At 42.0% G+C, this 18,961-nt stretch overlaps 1 protein-coding gene across 2 annotated transcripts; it reads right to left on the bottom strand.

Moving 5' to 3' along the window:
- Positions 1 to 144: 144 nt before the first annotated feature.
- On the bottom strand, positions 145 to 13,400 carry col6a2 (collagen, type VI, alpha 2). 2 transcript variants are annotated; one of them, XM_062428796.1, is made up of 32 exons: positions 13,235 to 13,400; positions 11,331 to 11,422; positions 11,071 to 11,171; positions 10,802 to 10,945; positions 9,511 to 9,873; positions 9,404 to 9,424; positions 8,748 to 8,813; positions 8,520 to 8,618; positions 8,386 to 8,412; positions 8,193 to 8,219; positions 8,036 to 8,080; positions 7,875 to 7,928; positions 7,722 to 7,784; positions 7,586 to 7,648; positions 7,395 to 7,448; positions 7,278 to 7,313; positions 7,134 to 7,196; positions 6,937 to 6,999; positions 6,767 to 6,829; positions 6,616 to 6,678; positions 6,462 to 6,512; positions 6,283 to 6,381; positions 6,122 to 6,184; positions 5,915 to 5,950; positions 5,775 to 5,820; positions 5,537 to 5,689; positions 5,327 to 5,421; positions 4,660 to 4,841; positions 4,379 to 4,557; positions 4,226 to 4,264; positions 1,660 to 2,006; positions 145 to 1,130 (listed from the first exon to the last, which is right to left on the bottom strand). In XM_062428796.1, exons 2-32 carry the CDS (start codon positions 11,404 to 11,406, stop codon positions 858 to 860), a joined length of 3,054 nt encoding a protein of 1,017 aa, XP_062284780.1. In that variant the 5' UTR covers positions 11,407 to 11,422; positions 13,235 to 13,400; the 3' UTR covers positions 145 to 857. The 2 variants fall into 2 exon arrangements, with proteins under 2 accessions (XP_062284780.1, XP_062284781.1); XM_062428797.1 differs by lacking the exons at positions 145 to 1,130; positions 1,660 to 2,006 and adding an exon at positions 2,181 to 3,498.
- Positions 13,401 to 18,961: the final 5,561 nt, after the last annotated feature.

Below are 18,961 nucleotides of genomic sequence, written 5' to 3'. Positions count from 1 at the left end.
TTTTTGTGCTATGTTTACACACACACACACACACACACACACACACACACACACACACACACACACACACACACACACACACACACACACACACACACACATATATATATCACACATACTGTATTACAAACACAAAAGACAGCATTGGGTTCACCACATTAGGCTTTATTTGGACTTAATGTTTACAGATTTGGGTGTTTCGTGTTTATTTGTGAATATATGTGTGTGCTGACTACATTGTATGTGGTTGTCTGTATGTGTGTGCGTGTGTGTGATCTTGTGCGGTTGATTGTGGAGCATTTATGTGTGAGATGTATATTTATTTTTGTCCCCCGAACAAACTATTGTAATTACAACATAATATATGATGTAAAAAAAAGTTTTCAAAACCAGTCAGATGGCTTCGTCCTCTTTTTTTTCTTTCTATTTTAGCACCTTTAATGGTAATACTGACTTGGTGAAGAAAGAACAAACCTTTTTCATCAAACTGAAAATCAATACAAAATAGAAACAAAATAAAACCTACAATTTTTTTCGTACACATTCAATAATCCTACACCTCTTCTGGAATACTTAAGAGTGTCTTTGGTTGGAAGCGCGGACCATAGAGTTAGAATAAACAGAACAAAGTTACACCAAATAACTTGTATGCCTGTGTGTGTCTGCTGGCCCTACATGGATAGTTTTGTTTTTTGTAAATCAATCTTTACCCATAACAACAGGGCATGCAGCTGTCTTAGTGCCTTACATCCAGTAACAATACGAACAATTGTGTTTTTACGTGTACAATGAAATAGCTGGCCCTTCTTTCATTCTATGGATTCTAAATCTATGGTGTAGAGCGTTACAGTTCCTCACTAACATATCCAGCGGACAAAGCGCTCAAAGAAAGCGGGATTGTTCAGCATGTTGTAGTTATCTCCTCTAAAGACAGCTGACATGTCCCCTAGCGACACCTTCCGCAGCACTTCTTCATTTGTGTCAGTTCCCATGGCGATCACAGTGGGAACGCCCTCCGCTCGCCTCATGGCAGACACGCCCTCATCCAGCTGGTCGATGGATGTGATGCCATCAGTGATGAACACAAAGGACAGCTCAGCTTTGCGACGAGCCAAGCGATTTGGTTCTCTCTGCAATTAACACACATGTGATGTTAAAGGAATAGGTCCACATTTTGGGAGCAATAGATGAGAAAATTGACACCACACTCATGTCTGTGTATTAAAGGTGATTAGCTTAGCTTAGCATAAAGACTGTATGCAGGGGATGACAGCTAGCCAGGCTCTGTCCAAAAGTTAAAAAATACTGCTGAACAGCACTTTTAAAGCTTACTAATTAAGACATTATATCTTGTTTGTTAATCTTTATGAAAAATATGTAAAAGTGTAAAAATAATACATTGTGTTTTTAAGGAAGGTTATATTCTGAAGGAGTTATGATTTCCTGGAGTCTTGTCATCGCAGTGAGGTTGCCTGGCAATCAGCAGAGAATCCAAGACGATATAATCTATAGCCATTGTCTCATCTTACATACGGAATGAAAGACAATTTTCAAAAATGTCAACCTGCGCCTTTAAAAGCCAACAGTACAGGTTGTTCAAACAAATGCAAATCTACCACATACGTGTGTGTGTGTGTGTGTGTGTATGTGTTTTTTTACCTGGTTTGGAACTGGTTCGAAAACCAGATTGTTGACAGCATGGATGATAGCACTGCCCAGAGCAGAAGAGGAGTCCATGTAGGTGACTCCTGCCAGTGAATCAGAGATCACTGTCAGATTGTGTGAGAGCTTGAATTCCACTCTCTGTTCTTGTGGGCTGCCATACTGCAGCAAAGCGATGCGGGCATTCCTGTCATCTCTCTCGGTGCTGGCCAGTGTGAGGCGGCGAGCCACGTTGTCTATGAACTCTTTGGCACGACGGTGGTTCTCCAGGCCCATCCTCTCAGAACCATCCAATAGGAAGACTAGATCCACTGGCCGCTGAACACAACTGGCCACAGCAGGCTCTAAAACACACATATTAAGTCTTAGATCAGTCATGATATTCAGTGAGCTACAGCTTGAACACAGATGCTCAGAGGTCAAAGCCAGCACAACATATACTTTAACATGCTGTGCATGTGCTTCCATACATGCCAGTTGCATACCAGCTATCCGATTTCATCTAAACCTTTGCAGATCAGTCGCGGCCTCATCAGAAAAGCACTGTTTTAGTTTGCGCTAGCATTTTATTTAGTTCTCGGGATGACAACATCAAAACATGAATATATTTCAATTTCATACAAAAAACAATTCACATCAGCAAGTTGCAGTCACAGAGCTAATATAATACCATTTATTTGGTTAAAGCTGCTCTGTAGTGGTTTTCCTCTACTCATCCTACTTTACAAGCCAAGCCACATGCAAAAATCATGCACCAATCAAGGCCATAACCGGCACTATAAAGTTCCCTTTTCTTAAATTACATGTCTATAACATAATTGTTCCTTCATTCTCAGTGTCAATTCAATTAACCAAACATTCACATACACCAGCCTCTAACTCATATACAGAATAATGTGATATATATAGAAAATCAGATATTTTCCACATGTAATGGCCTTTTCATCAACATGAGTCATTCACAGAGCACAGGAAAAAAAGAGTATACAGTGTGCAGAGCTGGCCGTAACCATGGATATGTGCAAAATAGCAAAAGATCAAAATAATAAAAAAGTCATCAGAGTGATTCGGCAAGCCTGTGATTCACAGTGGAAATGAGGCTGCATCAAAGAGCCACTGTACACAGGAGCAGCATAAATGGCTCTACAGATGAGTCTGCATTCAACAAATGGATGACGTCGCTTTCCATGTAATCGGAAAATATTCCTCCACTAAGGTGGAAGAAATGATATGTATCATATTACAAAAAAGGCAGATTTTTTTGAGACACAGCACCGTGTATGTTATTTCAGAAATGAGTAGAGAGAGCATTGTGAATCCTCGTTTTGACTTTTGGTCCATCACATACAGTAACAATACAAAACGTTTATGACAGGACCAGCTTCTTATCATGCAATTATTTTGCATCAGGCCAGGTGTATATTGCACCCTCAGAGTAAAAAATGCCCACAATATTGATAACATCTATTCTATGTCCAGCAATAAGCTCATTAGATATTGGCATCCATAAAGACTCTAATGGCGAGGTAGCATGGTTAGCATATTAGCATTAGCAAAGTCCTAGGGCTTTCTCAGGGTCCCCAATAATTTCTCCATAGACATGTTTGAAGGAGTCGATGAACAGATGGGTCCACTGCTGCCTGTCCGCTCCCTGGGCGAGTTTGGCTCTCTGTGCTGTGTACGCCATGGTTGCCACACCAACCCCATATGGCTGCTCACTCAGGCCGTTCAGCAAGTTGGCCACACCCTCCAAAGAGGTAGGGACCATTGAGGGGTTGCCTTCCTCAGCCAGTGGCTTCCAGGGGTGAGGGGCTTGCCATGAAGTGATGCCCCCTCCTGCAACAAGTGGGCGGAATAACATTGTGGGCGGGGTCCCACAAAAACGACGCATCAAGACAGCCAATTAAGATGCCAAAGGTGCACCGAGTTGCACTAAATGGCATGTTTGGTCTCATGTCTAAGCTTTACAGCCACATGAGTTAATCACACCATAGTATAGGAGGTGTAACTATACAACTGTGTTAACAACAGACATAATGACTTCACCTCGAGACACAACACATCTAATCCTTGACATAGCTTGAAGGCGTCAGTATGCTTCAAACAAACTAGTTTGTACCAGGTTTTGTCACACGAAACGTACGGACTGGGAACAATGTCGCACACTTTTGGACAGTCTCTGCTCCTGGTGTTGCATGCGGTTGTGCACATGAAAAGTGAAATGTAATTTTTTTTTTTTTTTTAAGCCTAGAGAGAGAAGTTCAAATACCACTTTCCCATAACTGCACACCTGGCCAGTTGCTACGTTAAGAGGGAGTGCTTTTTGGATTGTGGGTTTTGGAAAGTTACAAAAATTGTGGAATGGACCTGCCCAAGAAAGATGTGACGAGAGGGGTTTTCAGACATTGTTCGATGATCCGACAAGCACTTTCTTTAAAGCATATTGACGCCTTAATAATGCTGGTTACTCAGGCCTAAAATGCTGAAACTTAAAAAAAAAACTTGGAAGAGGACAAAAAGGGAGAGTTAAACTTTTATGATCCAAAAGGTTTTGAATGCTTACCTGATTTACAGGGAAGGTCAGGGCATACAATAATGGGATCTGAAGCAAAGATAGAGAATGTCAGACATCAGGGGCAAAGACCAAAACAGGTTATCATTTGCTGCTATGTTGAACATACTGTATATAATGTGTGTTTCCAGAGTGTGAATCTACCTGGGCAGAGCACGGTCTCAATCTTGTCAATGAACTCCTCAGCCACGAGGTCTGCAAAGCGCTTCATGCCCTGCACCCTTTCCTTTTTATCGCAGGCAATACTCTTTAGGCTCTCATTCTCCTCAACCTGGTCGAACATGTCTCCAATACCGATGGCATTCACTTCAATACCGTCACGTCTGCTCACACACATAGGTGCACACAAAACACAAATAAACAATGAGTGAATTTTGTACACAAATGCTCATTCTAAATATCTGAGCAGTTCCAGTGTCAGGCACCTGCAGAGGTATTTTAGCAGCGTGTCATCATCTCTGGGGTCAAAACGTCCATCCGTGATGACCACTACAGTGACGTTGGCTTTGGCTCTGCGGCTGTCCCTAATCAGATTGTCATATGCGAACTTCAGAGCGGATGGAGTAAACGTTCCTCCAGCGATCCACTCCAAGTTCTTCACTGCTTCCTGAATAATGGAGAAGACAGCATAGGAGTTATCTGTATGTGCTGCAATACGTGATGGGGTTTATAGTTTATGTAACTTAAGTCACGCAGTGGCTATTTTGAACACTTGAGGTGGTTGTGTAAAATAAGATTGCAGACATGATTGTGGAGAGAAATAAGTTGCATCAGGCTTTGGCTACATAGGCAATACTTTATGTCAATATATATTTGCTTTTGATCTTTTCTTGGGATTTATGGACAGTAATATAGTAAGTATAGATTATCACAACAATTACAGTTAGGGGCCATGTATGTAAATGTAACAGTGATGACCCCCATCAGACTCATGTTTGCAGACAGACAGAGCACTCGCACAGTCTAACAGTGCATCAGCTTTGATTGATTAAGAAACATCTGGACACAAGAGACAAAAGATTATTCTGTGCTACAGCCTAAAGAAAACCTCAAAGCAGTTTGTACATGTGCGTCTGTTTATGTGTGTGAGACCTTGAAAGCAGACAGTGAATCAATCTTGGGGTCGTCAAGCTTGATGGCTTGGAAGGTTCCATTGTGACTGTACTGAACAACTCCAACCCTTGTGCCTGGAAACCAAACATGCTTATATTAAAAACCATTATGTGACTTTATTTATTGCTCAGACTAAATCGGAAGTCATGTGAGAAGCATGTGCATGTCCATGAACAAATGCTTGTATACCTGTCTCTGAGTGGGGGTCTTTGGCCATGGATCCCAGTCTGTTGATGGTGTTGATGACAAAGTTCTTCTCCAGTGTGAAGTTGGTCAGACCCACAGACTCTGAGCTGTCAATCACAAACACAATGTCCAGGGCTCCACACCGCTTCTCACAGTCTGCAGACAAAAGACCAGATTGTGAGGATCTGACAGCCTATCGGAGCATGTTTGGATCATCGATGGCAACACAACAGTAACTCACCACAGCAGCCACACGTTTCCCTGATGTAGTTCATGACATCACATTCCTGTGGGAAAAAACAAACAACATAATAATATTACATCCTCTGATTTTTTTTCAGTTGATGTAATAAAATAAATGGTTGGATAAATTGTTCTTACAGTGAGACCAGGATCTCCCTCTGGGCCAGGATCTCCCTATAGAGGAAGAGACAACATAAGTTTATAACCTCCCAGTTTATGTCCTGCCAGCTTTGGTTAGCTTGTCCTACCTGGCTACAACTGAGTTTTTGAAGTCTGCTTCATCTGCACTATGTCAGTAACAAGGAAAGTTCCTGTGTGGAATAACTTGAGTTTTTCTATACTTACGTCACGCCCGAGCTCTCCTCTGGTTCCTCGAAGTCCAGGTTCACCCTGAGGCCCTGGCTCACCCTGGTGTAAGAAGAGTAATTAGTAGCGTGTAACTTCACTATACAAACACTTTATTTGATTCAGTGACAGTGTGCATCCAACTACAAAGAGTTACTCACTGGCCCTCCGGAAGGTCCTTTATTTCCAGGATCACCCTTTTGACCACATTCCCCTCTGCTGCCGCGAGGTCCGCGATTGCCCTTTATTCCTCTTTCACCCTACACAATAGTGGAGGAAGATTTTGTCAGCTAAGTGCCAGCTAGCTAATGTAAGGAGAATGAATGCATATGCACATTACCGATGGTCCTCTTGGTCCTGGGTAGCTGAAGCCAGGTCTTCCAGTGTCTCCCTGAATAGAGACAAAAGAAGCAGTCAAGACAAAGATTTGGAGCACCACACAAGCTAGAGACCCATGAACAGAAGAAGACAGATGCTAACACCTAGATACTCACCTTTGGTCCAGCTAGTCCAGGCTCTCCTCTTGGTCCAGAATCACCGGGGTCACCTCTGGTACCCTACAATACAAACAGTTTTTATTTAATTATTTTTACAATGAGCTAATTAATGTTTGGGGCAATTTTTGAAATGTGGCATTTGACCTACATTTTTCCCAGGCTCTCCTGCTGTCCCTGCTGGTCCTCTGGGGCCTGGCAGACCGTTGTCTCCCTTTTCAGAGTAGAGAAAGTTGAAGACAGGCATGGTGGATCAAAGTAGATTAAAGGGTATACAGTGTATATTCATAGGAACATATTTATTATTACAGCTCTCTTCACCTTTGTTCCTTTGTTTCCTGATTCACCTGGAAGTCCTCTTGTACCCTCTGGTCCCATTTCACCCTAAAACATACAGTGTAATCGATTAATGAGACCCATAGTGATGGAATTATATGTTAAAATGAAACATGCTTGATATGGGCCTAGGAAAGGAGTTCATAATACAGAAATTCTTGGTTGAGTACATGAAGTCAGACCTTTTCACCCTTTCCTCCATCTGACCCTTGACTACCCTTGGGGCCGTAGTCTCCTCTTCTCCCCTAAAACATAAGAATCATTAGAAAACCCTAAAAACAGAGAAAGACAGAAGATTGAGTTATGGGTGAATCCAATGTTCTTACTGGCTCTCCTTTTGTTCCTGGTTTTCCTGAAGTCCCCTAAAAAACACAACACACAGGTAAAGCACTTGATGCATGTGAATGAGCGAGTTTATGTCTGCCTTTGATGATGAGTCTTACTGGGTTTCCTTTCTCTCCAGGGATGCCAGGTGATCCAGGACTTCCCCTCTCTCCCTGTGGAAGAAGCACCAGAGGTTAGCCTTTTACCTACTACACCTACAACTGTGCCCCAGCAAAGAGCAGCTATCCCCGAGTATTTGTTATTTGGATCAGCACGATGAAAAATGTGAAATATTCCTTATTATATTTACCTTTAGTCCAGAATCTCCAGATGGGCCAGGAGGACCAGCTCTTCCAGAGCGGCCAGGATCTCCCTACAGGCAAACAGAGAGTTTAACCACAGTTTGGATGGATGATGGATTGTGAAAGCAGAGACTGACTGTATACCTTGTCGCCATCATTTCCAGGGAGACCACGTTCACCAACGTCGCCAGGGTGACCATCGGGACCCTGGAAAGCATATGAAAGACATTTTAAAAAGGCCATAACACACTTAAATATGGATGCTCTTATAATGTTAATATGAGTTCAATGTCATACTCTGTCGCCTGGGTCTCCTTTGCAGCCAGGAGCGCCGATCCTTCCAATTTTACCCTGTGAGGAAGAAGGCAAAGAAACAAAAATGTAATGTGATGGTGTTTTGTTACCTCAATTAAAAAACTAAACTTGGTCCTCAAATATCTGTTTCATATGTTTCCTACCTTCTGTCCATCTGTCCCGTTGCGTCCTCCCATACCGGCCACACCCTGATGACAAAGAGAAGAAGCAATTAGGAAAATGACCAATCACATTCAAGAGTGAGCAATGTTCGAGAGCTTGGGTTTGATTATTCATCATCATGAATAAAGGAAGACTTACCTTTTTTCCTTGAGTTCCAATCTCTCCCTGTGAGTAGAAAGAAGATTAATAGTCAGCCCAAGTGTGATTAATCACTGTTTATCCATTAACATATTCACACCAGACTTCCATTCATCATAAATAATAAGTATTCAAAATGTTACCATCTTAACAGAATCAAGTCATTCATAGATGCAAAAAGTGGATACCTCACCTTATCACCTCTAAGACCTGCTTCTCCCTACAGAGGGGGAAAATGGAAATCATTTATTATAATATTGTTACAAACAAAATTAATATTTGTTGCACTGCAATGAATGATGGGTAGGTGGAAGTTTGGCGTCTTACTTTGACACCAGGCTGACCGATGGGACCCTCAATACCGGGGTCTCCTTGGCGACCTCTTTCTCCTTTCAGACCTGGATCGCCATTGTCTCCTTTAGCTCCCTGCAGTCAGTGAGGAAAACATGCGTGAGGAGGAAAGTGACAATAGTGTACAAATTCAAAGTGTGTGTGTGTGTGTGTGTGTGTGTGTGTGTGTGTGTGTGTGTGTGTTTGTGTGTGTGTGAAGCTCACTTTTTGTCCTCTGTGGCCTTTTGGACCGGGAGGCCCTGGTGTCTCCACACATTTTACACTGTGACACTGTGGTATAAGAAATGAAAAGAAAGTTAATTTCAAAATGATGTACAGGAGTGGAAAGTTGAAAAGGAAATGATACACTATATATAAAAGAGAAGTGGGAGATACAGGCTAATGTTATGTTATCAGTGACAAATGGGAAGGGATTAACAAGCAACAGTGGAAAACAAGCAGTACGGATGAAACAATTTGGATGATTTTTCATAATACTGGAACAGAAATATATCATGGACTGTTAATTTAATGCATATAATATATGTGTAGATATATACACATAGGTATGTAGATGTAGGTATATGGATTTTAAAAAAGGAGAGAGAACTGAGAATATTATTACAGAATATAGTCACTTTTTCTTTATTTAATTTAAATTAATTAATTACATTTATGGGTATCTTTAATGTTCATTGGATATTTAATTCAATTTATTTTTTTAAAGGGAAAATGACAAAATGTTTGGTGTATATGTGACCATCTGTGAACTTTGAATCTGTCAACAAAAAGAACATTTCAAAAAGAAAGAAAAAAGAGAAGAGAAGTGAGTGATGACAGTCTATAAAACCTCTGATCATTACATGGGTCTTCCATCTTACCTTGTTATATGCCAAATGTTTCTGTGAAGAAAAAAGAAACAAAGTGTAAGGAAAGGAATCAAAAACGTGTTTCTCTGTGTGTCTCCGTCTGTGTGTCTGTGCATTACCATGGTCTTGATGATACGGTCAATGGTATCCTGCTGTATGACAGCTTTGCCCTGGCTCAGATCCACAGCCATGAAGTTCCGCCTGAAGACTGTTTCCGGAGTGTTGGCGATCTCGTTCATACCCGTCTTATCAAAGCTCCTGGATGCTGCCACAGCAAAAATGCTGATGTTCTCGTCGCGTGCCTTTTCTGCTGACACTTTGATACCCCCACACGGGTTTCCAGTAACGTGGCCGTCGGTGATGACCACCGCAAATCGGATGGCATCGTGGTTTACGGGTTGGCGCAGCATTTCTTGGGTCATGTTGGTGAGGGCGCAGTCAATGTAGGTGCCCTTACCCAGGTAACGGATATTGGTGACACCCTGGAAACAGTGACAAGTGTGACTTGTTGCTCAAGGCTAGATTACCAAATAAGCAAAACAGGTAACTGCTCAGATAATTAGTCATTCTCATGTCTGCCTAGCTCTGCAAAAGGTAACTTCCCCCTGCTAGCACCTTAAAACTTCACTAATGATTTCATATCTCATTTATTTAATGTGTGCAAAGTGTAAAATGTCAATTTGCCATTTTAGAGGGGGATACATGCTGCATTATTGGCTGCCATCAACAATCCCAGGAAGTTGCAGATTCCATTGCTGTGCAGCACATAACCTCCATAATCTGTGATTTGTTGTTTTTAAAATTTCAGAAGACCATTGCAATAAAAGTCCCTATATGGAATCAAACACGTTGTTACAAACACGTTCTTTACATCTTTGACTGGTTTAAAAACCATAGTATACTTGCATGGTACATATTTTTTATACATTTGCAAATACCTGACCTTGTAACTAAAACTTGTAAAACATGTGGTGGTAGCATTGAGGGGTTTTTGGGGGCCAACAGCTGATTTTTGCCCCAGGTCCCCGGAGCACATTTATCTGACCCTGGTTGTGATAAGTCAGAAATTATTGGGGAAGCCGAAGGGAAAGGCTTGACAATGCTTTCAACAAATGTGCAGGTTTTTTTTCCATAGAAAACTGTTGACAGGATAGGTTCACTGACAGGAATTCCCCATCATTCAAGATGCGGCACAGTTGATTTCTTAGCAATACAGTTAAAACAATGCCATCATGTGGTGAAAGTTATGTTAACATACACTTAACCCCTTATAAGAAATCTGTGTGATCTATATTAAGCGTTCACTTGAAGGTTTATGTCACATATATGCATTGTGTGTTTGTGTGTGTGTGTGTTTGTGTGTGTGTGTGTGTGTGTGTGTGTGTGTGTGTGTGTGTGTGTGAGACTTACAGAGATGAACTCGCTCTTTGATGCGAGTCTGCTAAACACCTGCTGTGTCTGGGAAAAGTGCAGTCCACCGATATTCCAGGTGATATGCACATTATCTCTGAATACCTCATCTTTTAAAGCCTCTGCAAACCGCACAGTGAAGTTCTAAAACAAAAACAACACACAACACATTACAAGACGTGACTGCTAAACTCAGAAAAGATGATGTGACAGAATGGTGCTATTTAGTGTTGAGGTTTCGAAAATAAAGTTGCTGATTAACAGGGAACCTTGATGCTCTCCACTAGCGCTCCAGGAGGCGGCTCCTGCAGGGCGATGGTCTCAGATGTGTCTATGGTGAAGTACACATCTATGGGACAATCGTTTTTCTCTGCAGGAAACACAAAGATCCACATGTAAAACTTCCATGGAAGACTGCAACACATTCATGTCAGGAAGACGAAATGTTCCATGTCACCGTCACTGAAGCTGTGTAAAGATTTAAAACATGACGTGTTACTGTGGATGTTCAGCATTCACGGTCACTCACTGCCGCATTCTGGTGTCTGGCCATGAGTCAGGGCTCCAAAAAGAAGACACAGCGTGATGACCTCTAACCCCAGCATCTTCCTTTTCTCCTGTCTGACACAAAGAGACACAAAACAAAAAGATAAACAAAAGATAAAAAGGAAAGACACAGAGTCAAGGAAATGGAAAGACATTTTAAATAACCAGCACTGTAATAGCTTGTCTAGTGTGGCCTAATGTAAAGATTGTCCTTATCCTTCCACATACCAGAAGTTTTTTTTTTCATGAAGTGTTGACTTGCCAACATGATTCCCAAAGTAATTCAACTAATTTCTCAATCTAGATTCTGCCCCTGGTATCAGTTTAATATGAACAACAGTCAACGGAGTGTTGCCAGGGGAACAAAATGTCGGCCGCAGGGTTATGTAATGGGTTTGAATGCATCACATGGGTTGAACATGGCTCTCCTTTTTTGGGTTCAGTGATGAGAATGAGAGCAGCAGGAGCTAGAAGTGACTCATAGGCTAACATTTGCACCATTGCGGGCGAGTAATGTAGACATAATAAAAAAATAATAAAATAGAAATAATAAAAATATTGTGTCAAATAATGAAGCCTCATGCAGCCAAACTACAGGCGTAACTCAGTACAACCAGATTCACTAAGCTTTGGAACTAATGATCTTATCTAAACACAGCACCTCATCCTTTCTAAACATATAAAAGGTGAAGACATAAAATTGAGCAGAGTCTTGTTGTGTTTGGGCAGCAGAGAGCAGTCATCTGATTGATTATAGACAGCATCACTGCCATGATTTCACAAGGCCACTGTTTGCTGCCCTCCATTGGCTTTCCATTCCCTCAAAAAAGGCTGTCATTGGCAGGATTTACCCTTGCATTGACCCCCTGTTATAACTGTTAAACACACATTTATATAGGATTATGTATCATATAACTTTTGATAAGACGTGCAGTAGGCTACAGGACCCACATTAATAGCCTTAACATTTTAGCTGTAGGGACATATTCCAAAACACATTTTGAATTAACCAAATGACCACAAACACAAATACACAGCTTTCCACTTTGCCTGCCATTGATAATTCAGCTCTAGTGGCTGTCAGTAAAGAGAGGGCCTTCAGAGGGCAGCTGACTGCCGTCACATGCGACTGGTTTAGTGACTATCCATCACTCTACATCAGCTTCACAGATTTCAACTCAGTCCTGCACTTCAACATGTGCCAACCAATTCCCCTTGCAGTATACTGAATAATAAAATAAATATTCTTTCTATCATTAAATGCCTCCTCACCAGTGGAGCAAGTTGTCTTAAAGGTCTGATTAAGACAATTACAAATTGTTTTATTCAAATTGGAAACTTTTAAAAATGATATTACTCAGGAAAAAAACGCCATTATTCTTCTCATATTTTGCTTGCATAAAAGTCTCAATTTAAATGTTCCCACCAACCAACTGAAACTGACCATCAGCCACTGGCTTTGCCGTGGCTCCCTCTAGCGGACAGACAGCTGTAGTCAGCGAAGGAGTCACTCCTGCAGATGCTCCCACTCCTCTCCTACTGCCCAGGCCAAGAGAGCGAGTGGGAGTCTTCACAGCTTTTAATCACTGTGCAGGTAAATGTCAAGTAAAGAAATATGCAGAGATAACAACACTACTGATAAACATACCAACCCTTGAGATTTTTTTCTTGGCAAGTATTTTATGTATTTCAAAGGAGGCGCGTATCCAAAGTTTGGTTGTGCAAAGCAAGTTTGATTTTGACTGACAAAGCACCATAATTCATGTTCACTAGTGTTAAATATTAAGACACGTAAAGACACAGAGCAAGACAGACACAGATACACAGAGACAAACAGGGAAAAGGGAGAAAGAGATTGGCACATTGGTGTGCGTAAAAGCTGCTTACCCGCACTCTTTCCAACTTCAGAACTTCGTGAGCAGTTGATACTCTGTTGATTATTTCCTCATCTCAGCAAGAGGGAAAGCCGAGAAAGAAAAAGGGGGACAAGGGAGGAGAAAATGGGAAATACAGCCCTGGAAGCGCGTTTACTTTCCGCAGAAGAGCCGTCCGTTCGCTCTCCTGTCGCGATCCAGCCCCAGCTACAAGCTCTGATCCCTCCTCCTGTACGCGCACGGCGCAGTCCAGTGCCCACTGGTGACCACTTGGAGGCGCCGTGGCTCCGCACGATCCCGTGTCTTCGCGCGCGCGCACCCGTGGCCTATTGTATCCTACTGCTATGCATCAGTAAAAGAGGATGCCAAAGTGCAGTTGGAGTTTTGAACAGATTTTCCCTTCAAAGACGCATTAAACTCCACAAACAGATTGTAATGTCCGTTTAGCATCAGGAGATATGAAAACTTCATGGATGTGGCCCTCAGCAGAACATATGGTCCAACCCCGGGGACACAGGGGCCTTTCATGTCCCTGAGTTAGAGCATTTGGGAGGTTTTCACAGCTAATCTCATACATGTGGTGAGTCAGAATGAAATAAAACAGGGTAAGGAGCCCCCCCCCTGCCCCCCTCGCCCAAAACTCACATATGCACAAACACCCCTCTCCTATGTATGGTGGTCTGGTTGCAATTACACTAGGTATAAACATTCAGAATAAACAATTTGACAGAACGTGTCCATAAGCCCACTCACCGTGTTTATATGCATGTGCTTCAGCTGGAGTGTGTGCGTGTGTGTGTTGTACATTTGTTTGGACATTTGTATATGGTCAAGTGTTTGTGGACACAGTGGGAGGTCATCTCTTTTAGAGGGTTCCTCGGTCAGTAAACATCCACTGTGCATGAAAATTCTATTTTATTTCATGTCATTGTTGAAAATCACGTTGGTTGCAGCAGCTGCACCAGTTTGCAAGAATTTTCTGTGTCCTGCAGAGCTGCCAGTAACACTGCCACTAATGTGTTATCCAGCCTAGAACACCTGAGACCAAGTCAGGAACAGACTTTTCCACGTCCTTACCATATAGGCAATCAGTTGGGAGATTAAGAGGTCAGGGACGGTGGGTAAGTCTGATCTTTTTCATAATATTAATGGAGGGCACTAATTTGGTCACATCTTTTTAAGAATTCAAGAAGGAGCTTTCACATTGAGTTTTCCCACTAAACTTGGGAACCAGAATCTAACCCCTTTTACAAATTTATTGTACAAGTGAGTCTTATACAAATTTTTTAACCCTCACACTTTTTAAAAACTTTATCTGAGGGCGCAGTGGGGGTTTGATCAGTCTAGAGGTAGTTGGAGATGAGACAACAGTCAGCATTTTGTCAAGGCAACCAAAGAGAGGAGGGGACGAGAGAGAAAAAAGAAGAGGAGGAGGAAAAGGCCAGCTGCTGACCAGAGTTATTACTGTGTGAAGCTCTTCTCTCTATCTTGGCCAGCGAAGGCTTTTTCCTTAAAAAGAGAAGAAGAGAGGAGTGGAGCAATGTGTGTGTGAGTGCACAAGATGGAGAGATGTGGAGGTGCAGGGGATGGAAGCGGGTGGGGGGGTTCTGGTCTCTCTTAAAACTGTGACTCATGGAATAGGAATTACCTCCCTCCCAAATAAGAGTAAACCAGCCTCTGCCTCACTCTCTCTGATTCGTTCTTTCTGTCTTTCTCTCTCTTTTTTTCTCTCTCTCTCACTCTCTCACACACACACACTAGTCTTTCTTTTCCTCCTTCTTTTTTCTTTCACATCGACAAAAAGAGTGCTTGAGTCTGGGGGGATTTCTGCATAATCAGTTCCAGAATTGTAAACAGCTCAACTTTGCCAACATCGCTGCAACTTTTTTCTAACTGTTCTGCAGAAAACACATGAAGAACAACTCAATTCACTTCATATGCAAACTTACACCAACAAGGCTAAAGAGGAAACATAAAATCAGATCAAGCATATGCACACAAATGCAAACGCAGATGCACAGATCCACACGAGGTCAAACAACATGTTCATGTTATCTGCAACATGCACAAATACACAGAGTTTATTTATTTGAAGGGAGCTATCCTAATCTCTATGACTGTCTGTGTAATGTTGGGAGTGAGCAGTTCTTCCAGATGTTTTCCAGGTCAACTCCTGCAGCCGAAAAGCTATATTTAAAAACAAATAAACAGGATATTGCACTCAACTTATGATAAGACATTTACTCCTCCTTTCCATTGCTTCCTTTTGGAATCTTTTTCCCCTGCTTTTATCCAGATGTGCTTTCTGTTCAGACAAGGCAGCTGGGAGTCGTTACCTCAGTGCATCATGAACACAAACACATGGTCGTGCACACATCACGCACACGTATGGTCGAGTCCAAACTTATGGGAAACTTATGTCACTACCAGTGAATTTCAGTAGAAAAGGGTTGTGCTGAGGTCTGGGAGTAAGACAATAGAGAAAAGGTCCAATCCAAAAGCCTCGCCACAGCTTGCCACAGGGAGGAGGAAATTGAGTTTCAGAAAACCTTCAGAGGAGCCAAGACAAATTTCTACAGAACTGTCCCACACATACAAACACACAGACAAATCACATCGATATACATGCACACATACTGTAAATGATGCACAGAAACATGCATTACAATACAAGTGGCCACGCCTATGTACATGTATGCACACACACACTCACACACACACACACACACACACACACACACACACACACACACACACACACACACACACACAAATGCACACAGTGAATATCAAAACAGGGATTCAAACTGAAGCAGTTCCACTGAAATTCTGCTGTAGTCTGAAGTTTTAATATAAAACATCTGTTGAGCCACACGAAGGATGAGAATTTAACATTTGGATGTCCATGTATGGCATATTTCTGCACCTCCACCATTTCACTGAAAAGATTTCTTAGATGCCTGGTGATACACCCCTGACCCCTGAAAGAAGAATGCTTTTCTTTCTTTCTTCCTTCAATGGGGAGGTCAAAGGTCAAGCTCATCTGCAGCACATCAGCCCTGGAGATGGTAAAGTTTTGGTGTTTTGCTGAAGGGCACCTCTGCAAGCAGATACTTGCAGACATGTTAGCTTGGACGTCGTCTTCCAACTATACTGTCATGCTTTGCTGCACTCAAAGATGACACAGAATTAGTGTAGAGTTAAAGAAAGCTTCAGTTTCTTATCTTACATCAGTATGGCATTATTCTCGCAGTGATAGTTCTGACGTGCTGAAGTTGACTGCGGTCCCCATTTTTGATCATTACACTCTGGACTGTTCCCACAGCTCTATGTTCCCACAGCCCGATGTTCCCACATTTCTAACTTTCCTTTCAAAATTAGGCCCTATGTTTCCACAGCTCTATGTTCCCACAGCCCAATGTTCCCGCATTTCTAACTTTTTTTTCAAAATTAGGCCATATGTTCCCACAGGGTTAGGGTTAGGGTTATATTTTACAACTGAATCTATAACATTCACCCCCCAAAATGTTCCCCACACTCGTCCGGGTCTACAGCACGTGAATCTTTACGGCCCAAGTGGAAAACAAACCCCAGTCTCTGTATGATAGTCGGGCATCAGCAGATTGGATAGAACTTCAACATTTAAATGTTTTAAATTTGTGAAATTTGAAAATTCGGCTCCATAAGTCCCTCGCTCAAAGCCCATGCGCCGTGCCGTATCAGATGGATTGGTCAACCCAAAGGGGAGCCTGGTCTACCTGATGTTGCGAGCGCAAAAAGAAGGCCCAATCAGGACAGCGTTGTGCCCGCCACAGTGCTTAATTTTTAAATTATTGCTCATGAGGGACTTTCACTTGTAGCCTTACAGAGGTACCAGGACACCCCATATGTCTGTGGCTGTGGTTATAATAGGGTCTACATTTTAATAATCTCTTAGAAATTTGGGAACATAGAGCTGTGGGAACATAGGGCCTACATTTTAATAATCTCTTAGAAATTTGGGAACATAGGGCTGTGGTAACATAGGGCCTAAATTTAAATAATTTCTTAGAAACGTGGGAACATAGGGCTGTGGGAACATACAGTTGTGGGAACATAGATGCTGTGGGAACATAGGGCTGTGGGAACATAGAGCTGTGGGAACAAAGACACGCTCCAGATGGGCCAACATCGCCGTACCTTAAGCCACATTTCAAGCATGGCCAAAAACTGCACACAACTAATACAGCAGGTCAAAATACAGTGTAAAGATCTAATGGATGCTTGAAACAGACAGACTGAACAGCCATTATGAGGTTTGCATCCGTTTTCTCTTTTTACCCGCTTCATCCCAGATCTTAGCACTGTTGGTGAATAAAATGTTACCATAGCTCATAACTGAGACTAAAGTTGTCAAAACATGTTTGACATAATTAAACAAAGAGAGACCATGAATGGTACCATTTAGCTTTAGTTTATATCCAACAAGTTGACAGCTGCGCTAGTGGCTCTCTGCTTAGCCACCATGGTGTTTTACGCTAACTGCTAACGTCGACATGCTAACATATTCACATTGACAATGTTAACATGTTGATGTTTTGCAGGTAATGTTCACTGTGTTAGCCATCTTAGGGCCTGATTTACTAAGATCCCAAAAAGTGGGTACTAAATTGCCTGCACGGTGCAATAGATTGCGCGTCTCGTTTGCGTGCGTTTTGCGGGTGATCTACTAAGAATAACTGTGTAAATGAAAACAGGTGCAACAGGGTGGAGACCCAAAATGAGGGTTTTGCGTGTCTTTATGGAGAGTTTGGACGAGTAGAACGCTGCAAGTGCAAAATGAAATGTGATCAGGTTCTAGTGGAAGAGGTTAACAAATATATTGAGTTATAAAAAAAACAAATATTACCAGAAAAACCGACATATGGGAGAGTATTTGTGACGAAGTCAATGCTGTTAGTAAAACCAAAAATATTCCACTCCAAAATTATTAACACACAGTCCTGTGCGTATTCTGTCATTGTGCCTCTGTCTCCTCCTCTCCACAGTGACAAGAGAGTCATCTGTGCGCAGTGCGCAGCCGGTTAATACCTGCCCTTCAAAGGTATTATTTATAGACGCAGTTAGCGTCAGAAAAAATACCTTCATGTTTGGTAAATCATAATGTGCGTGCTAAATAACATATTTGCATTTTCTCCTCCCTGTATTTTGCACACTGGGGTTGAAACGCCCCATATTACATATTCATTATGGCAAACGTACTAAATGGACAGCGCGTACTATCTTGCACAGTTGAAAGACGCAAACCTCAGTGCGCTGCGTTAGTACAGTAGATCAGCTTGCACATTTTTTGTGGGTGATGTCAAGTCTGCACACGTTTTTACACACGCAACCCTTTAGTAAATCAGGCCCTTAGTGTAATAAGCTGTCATGCTAATCAGGGCTAAACACAAAGTCAGCTAAGGTTATCGGCATAGAATTTCATTAGTTTTGCAGGCCTTTAATCATAAGTATAGGACAAATAACATTTTGGCCTGATGGTGGTGCTAGATAAAAGATCAGATTCAGCCTGAATACCTCTGGACCAATTTCATGGCAATCCATCCAACATTTGTCAAGACTATTTCACCCGAATCCAAGAATATGAGCCTTGTGGTGCAAGAGGAAAGGTCAGGGGGTCACTTAAGTGATTATGATCCTTTCCCTGGAAGTCGTGAATATCTGTACAAACTATCATGGCAATCTATCAGTTGTTCGGATA

This window comes from Scomber scombrus, chromosome 11, assembly GCF_963691925.1.
Source record: "Scomber scombrus chromosome 11, fScoSco1.1, whole genome shotgun sequence".
Taxonomy (NCBI): Eukaryota; Metazoa; Chordata; class Actinopteri; order Scombriformes; family Scombridae; genus Scomber; species Scomber scombrus.
Note: the sequence above shows the minus strand (reverse complement) of the source record. Positions and strands in the feature narration are given on the sequence as shown.

Coding starts and splice junctions, on each gene's coding strand:
- col6a2 (XM_062428796.1), bottom strand. CDS start 11,406: ATGCTGGGGTTAGAGGTCATCACGCTGTGTCTTCTTTTTGGAGCCCTG. Junction 5,951..6,121: donor GAGGAGAGCTCGGGCGTGAC/GTAAGTATAGAA, acceptor CTTCCTCTATAG/GGAGATCCTGGCCCAGAGGG. Junction 2,007..4,225: donor TGACCTTCCCTGTAAATCAG/GTAAGCATTCAA, acceptor TGTGTGTTTTAG/AGCCTGCTGTGGCCAGTTGT.